This window comes from Macrobrachium nipponense, chromosome 1 (assembly GCF_015104395.2).
Source record: "Macrobrachium nipponense isolate FS-2020 chromosome 1, ASM1510439v2, whole genome shotgun sequence".
Classification (NCBI taxonomy): Eukaryota; Metazoa; Arthropoda; class Malacostraca; order Decapoda; family Palaemonidae; genus Macrobrachium; species Macrobrachium nipponense.
The window spans coordinates 29,171,124-29,177,123 of record NC_087200.1 but is presented as its reverse complement, the minus strand read 5'-3'; the positions used below and the strand labels follow the sequence as shown (position 1 = coordinate 29,177,123).

General features: G+C 42.6%; 1 protein-coding gene across 1 annotated transcript in view; it reads left to right on the top strand.

The window, feature by feature from the left end:
- LOC135219191 (hemolymph clottable protein-like) overlaps window positions 1–1,760 on the top strand; it is a 300,161-nt gene extending 298,401 nt beyond the window's left edge. The window contains exon 37 of the mRNA XM_064255746.1: window positions 1,269–1,760. Coding sequence (XP_064111816.1) covers window positions 1,269–1,376 — 108 coding nt within the window. The 3' untranslated portion in view covers window positions 1,377–1,760. The remainder of the gene's footprint in view (window positions 1–1,268) is intronic.
- The last annotated feature ends 4,240 nt before the right edge of the window (window positions 1,761–6,000 follow it).

Sequence of the window (6,000 nt, the reverse complement as noted above, 5' to 3'; positions counted from 1 at the left end):
TTTAATGTAGAGTTTCTGTTTTTTAGTACGTTATCAGAATATTTCTTTTTAATTTGTATCTTTCTGGTGATAATGTTTTTTATCATGAGCATTTAATAATAGTCCTACCAAGGAAGTGAAACAAATGTCACAGTATAAATACATATATGTATTAATTCATTTATTCCTGTACATTGGTTGCAGTTTATAATTCTGAAGATAAACATTCATCTTTCATCATTAACCATAATTTCGGTCAGTCAAACATCTAGATACTATATTTTCATAATTTTTATTTATTTATTTATTTGTTTGTTTATTTAATGTTTTTTTAGTAAAAATTTGCAATTTTTAATCCTTGCATATCTAGTGCTATTCTAAAGTAATTTTTACATCCACATATAATTTTGTTCAACTTTCCTTCATCCCATAGGGGGTAGTTCCGTCAGTAGACCTCATGCAGTGCACTGTAGGCATTACTTAAGGTTCTTTGCAGCGTGCCTTTGGCCCCTAGCTGCAACCACTTTAGCTCCTTTTACTGTACCTCCTTTCATATTCTCTTTCTTCATCTTACTTTCCACCCTCTCCCAACACTTGATTCTTAGTGCAACTGTGAGGTTTTCCGTCTGTTACACCTTTCAAACCTTTTACTGTCAATTTCCATTTCAGCACTGAATGATATCATAGATCCCAGTGCTTGGCCTTTGGCCTAAATTCTATATTCAACTCACTTTCCTTCAGGTTAAATGTTATTAAATATTATCAACTTTAATAAGGAGAAAAAAGTATGATAGGACACATGAGTCTCTTTTGGTACAGGATTTTCAAATTAGTAGAGATTATTCAATTTGATAAAGTTTGTTCATTGCCTGATATGCATTTCCTTGATATTTATTTGTAAACTGTTGCACAGTTATCTTGAATCATTAAGACATGGAGTAGAAGTATCATTAGTAGGAAAAGTAACAAGAGTAACAGTAGAAGTAGTGATAAAGTAGTAGTAGTACAAAAACATATGTGAATCTAGTGGGGCCTCTCAGTCAACAAGGCCTTGGATCATATAGAGAGATTATACAGTAGTATTCATATATATTATAAATCTCCGCAACAGTCATGTAAAAAGACTTTTAAACTAATTTTGCACATCAGTACTCTCTCTCTCTCTCTCTCTCTCTCTCTCTCTCTCTCTCTCTCTCTCTCTCTCTCTCTCTCTCTCTCTCTCTCTCTCTCTCTCTCTCTCTCTCTCTCTCTCATATGTAAAGATGTCAGATCACATAATTCTTCAACAGATCCAGTTCAACTGTATCAGAGCAGTGGAGCACAGTGATAAAGACGTCGACTGCAGCAACCCCCAGACTTATGTTGCCAGTTACCCAACTGGCTGCAGGGCCGAGTGAGATGGCAAAAAGAGACCATGTTGTTCAAGATTGATGAAATTGACTACTTTCATTTATGACCCCAAATGCCTCATTTGTCAGTGGCCTGAGTGTTATGGCATAATAACTTTTGTACAACTTATTCCTAATTTGATTGTATGTTGGAAGAAAGAATCAGAATGACTGAAATATGATATATTCACTTTCAAGAGACTTGCTCTTTATAGTTCAGAATAATGCCTTGCTGATAAAGTAATGGTTTTGTCATTTTTGGGAAGCTTCACTTAAAACTTTAGTTTTATGTATTATAAATTTCCAGTAGTTGTCAAAGGAGAATTTTGTTAGAAATAAGCCATTCATCCCATGTTCTCAAGAATTGTAAAAGGAAATATATAAGAAAATTCACAGTGGTTTCTATTTTAATATAAGATCACTTGGTATATGATACAGTAGCTAAAACGTTCACAGATTCTTAATCCGCTACTTGCAAATGCAATCGTCTTTCAAGACATTTGGAGCTATGCATGTACTACCTGGAATTCCAAACCAGTTTTTAGACTGGAATGCATTCCTTACAGTGTAGTCCTTGGGAGTTGGAAGCCTGCTATTTCAAATGTCAAATGTCAAGCATGTCATTCAAAACTGGGGAATTTCCCATTGTGTGTTTTTATCCTATTTTCAATATGCTGTAATCATACAGATACATAAGATATTAATAGAAAATCCTAGTTCATTATGCTTTAGTGTTAATGCATAAGATTTTGCCCTAAAAATTAATTTTTCCAATGAATAAAATGTACCCTAAGCACAAAATATGTACCTTATACAATGTTCATTCAATGTACCCTGCAGAGTAAAGAGGCCCAGTAGACCTAAAGTAACCAGTGAGCCAAATGCAACAAATGGAAAAATTACGTAATAAAAGATAAAAGGAACGAAACGTACCAAAGATATCCAGTATGTTGAATATACTAAGCTTAGTGTAAGTGATGGGGAAATTTACTCAAATACAACAAGATCCAAATATAAAAATTTACCAGAACTGTATACAAAATTATGAAAATACAGCAGCATCTGGCTTTTGGCATGTGATGGGACAGAATAAACATGTACATGTAATAAAATATCAATATAGAGTGCCCCGTATTCGCATTCTTTGGATTCACAGACTCACACATTCACGGATTTCTCTCTGGAACATATTCCCCCATTATTTGCGGAAAATTCGCCTATTCACGGTATTTTTCTATAAGAAACATCCACAAATTCCTGTTTTTTAAACATCTAACTCACCTGGTAGTTATATATATAGCTTACGTCCCTGACGTCACGGCAGAATTTCAAAACTCGCGGCAATCACCGATTGGGTAGTCAGGTGTACCACCTGTGCGTCCTCTACCCAGGTACCTGGAACCATTCCAACTATTCCTCAGATCTTCCCTGCCGCCGCATTGGTGACATCGTTGGAATTTCGCTCGTTTTGCCCGTGTTTTTTCGCAGTTATTTGGTGAAGTACACTTTGGCTTTGGCTTTCGCTTGTTTTTGGATTTGATTTGGATTTCTCTGGACCCTTTTTAGATATTGTTGGTTTGACTCTTGCTTGTTTTGATCTCTCTTTTGAATTTTCCAACATGACTGACTCTGCTTCGAGTGTAAGAATGTGTGTGAGAGGTTGTAAGACTCTGCTTGCTAAAGCCTCGTTAGATCCTCATTCAATTTGCATGAAATGTAGAGGCAAGAGTTGTGAGTTGGGTGATAGATGTGAGGAATGTTTGCATTTACCTGAGACCGAGTGGATAGAATATTACCGCTATGTGCGGAAACTTGAGAAGGATAGGATCAGGAGAGCGAAGAGTTGTATGTCTCGCTCTTCTAGAGATAGTCATGGAATTGACAGTTCTCTTTCCCTTGCTAATGAACCTATTGATCCTTCTTCCATAGTGGTAGTCCCAGATCCCCCTACTGATTCAGGTAATGGTCCAACTTTAAAGGACATGATGGCGGCCATTCAAGCCCTTGGTGAAAGGGTAGAATGAATCCCTCGCAGAAGACAGGGAGAAATTATGGTCGAATGTTAGAGATCTGAAAAACACAAGTGATAGTGCTAAAATCAGTGCAAGTGCAGTGGAGGGTGCGGCCGCTCGGATCTGTTGTGCTCCTAGCCCTAGACCTCTTCCAAGCTTACCAACCCCTGTGAGAAGGAAAGTCGACAGGCGTAGGGAGGCGAGAGGTTTTAGCTCCCGAGCGGTCGTCCCCTCGAGCGTACCTGTTGACGCATCCCAGGATGCTCACCCTCGCCATAGGAAAGGCGAGGTAAAATTGTTCTCTTCGTCGTCGGACGACGCAGTTCCCAAACGGGGCTGGTGTCTTACGTCGGAGTCAAGACCCCTCAAAAGACAATATCCTGTGGAGCAGCTTCAGGAGACGACGCCTCAGGCCCCAGGATGTAGCCATTGGAGCAGCCCGGAGCGCTTCCCTTCCAGCTCCGATGGTAGCTCTCCTACCAAATATAGACGCAAATTGTTGCACAGGCGTCTGTCGTCTTCGGTAGGAGACAAAAAGATGTCGGAAGCTTTTCTGCCTTCGGTGCATGCTCCCCCTCATCCTTCGGATTGGCGCTCGTCCCCGGAACGTTCGCTCCAACACTTACTTGATGTGGAGAGAGAATTGGATAATGTTGCGGCTTCCCCAGTCTGTCCCCAGCAGTAAGGAGCTCCGCAAATAGCTTTGCTGCAAGACATGCAGCAAAAACTCTCCTCCCTGATGCAGGTCTGGCAACCTGCAGCAAAGAAGGACGTCGGTAATCGTCCAGCTCAAGACGTTCCAAGCGCTGTCAGTCGTCCTGAGGAAGCTTTTGACGTGTGTCGCACAGGCGGCGAGCGTCCAACAACAAGCGACCTCAAGGTTCGAAAGGACAGCAAGCGTCAAAAGATTGGACACCAGGACGCCGAGCGTCAAGATTTTGGACGCCAGGACGCCAAGCGTCAAGAGATTGGACACCAGGATGCCAGGCGTCAAGAGATTGGATGCCAGGATGCCGAGTGTCAAGATTTTGGACGCCAGGACGCCAGACGTCAAGAGGCTGGGTGCCAGGACGCCAGGCATCAAGAGATTGGACGCCAGGACGCCGAGCGTCAAGATTTTGGGCACCAGGAAGCCAAGCGTCAAGACTTTCGACTCCAGGACGCCAGGCATCAGGAAGATGATATAGAAGCGACGACGAAGAAACATGACGTCGCTACTTCGGTTATAGGACAGGCAGAAGATGGAAACAATGACATTCCCCCTTCTCCTGTTAGTCCTGCAGAAGACATTCCCGACGAAGAGGATCGGAAAGAACAGCACCCTTCGTCGGACTTAAAGAGACTCATGAGAGTTTTTACGGATCTTTTTCCGGAGAACTTTATTCCGGCTGCCCCTCGTTCCCCACCTTCAGAATTTACGCTAGGGAAGGCATCTAAGAAGACCAACTTTACGAAGATGGTTTTGTCACGCTCATCCAAGAGAGCGTTGAAGATAATTAGGGATTGGATGGACACTAAGAGAGACCAAGGAAAGACAGTAGTCTCATTTCCTCCGGCCAGATTAGCGTCTAGATCAAGTATCTGGTATGAGATTGGAGAAGCTCTCGGCCTGGGATTTCCTACCTCTTCCCAGGGGGACTTCTCAAGTCTAGTGGACACCTCTCATCGGATGGCCATGGGAAAAACTAAGGTTTCTTGGTCTACCTCTGAGATGGACCTCCTCCTCAAAGGAATTTTCAGAGCTTTTGAAGTTTTTAACTTCCTAGACAGGACTCTGGAAGCCTTGGGAAAAAAGATAGAGTCCTTCAAGTCCGCTGACACAGAAGAGCTGGTACATCTTATGTCATGTATTGACAAAGCTCTGAGAGATGGATCCAACGAGTTAGTGGCGCTTTTCTCAGGGGGAATCCTTAAGAAAAGGGCCCAAATGTGTTCTTTCCTTGCGAATGGGGTCACACCCATTCAGAAAGCGGAACTGCTTTTTGCACCCCTTTCCGCACACCTTTTCCCGCAAGAGTTGGTGAAGGAAGTCTCCTCTGCCTTAGCCCAAAAGGCCACACAGGACTTGATGACAAAGGCAGCGAGGAAAGTTCTGCCAGCAAGTTTTGTGACTCAAAAGGTCAAAGAAACTGCTCCTGTGTCTCGAGTTTCTCAGCTCTTTCGAGGTAGAGCTCTCAGTAGAAGTAACACAAGACCTACGGGAAGGAGCGCAAAGAAAAGAGGCTTTAGACAAGGGTGAAGCAGGGTCTGACGGCACTCTTCTTCAGACAGCGGTAGGAGCCAGACTTTCCAACTTCTGGCAAGTATGGGAGAAAAGAGGAGCAGACTTTTGGTCCATTCAACTGCTCAAGGAGGGGTACAAGATCCCTTTCTTGAGGAAACCTCCTTTAGCAGTAAAACCAATCGATTTTTCGGCCAGATACAGAGAGGAAGCCAAGGCGCAGGCGATACAGCAACAAGTTTCTCTGTTGCAGAAGAGAGCAATAGAGAGGGTTCGAAATCTGGAGTCAGCAGGTTTTTACAACCGATTATTCCTGGTTCCCAAGAGCTCGGGGGATGGAGACCAGTACTGGACGTGAGTGCTCTAAACGTTTTTGTGCAAAAAACGAAGTTCACGATGG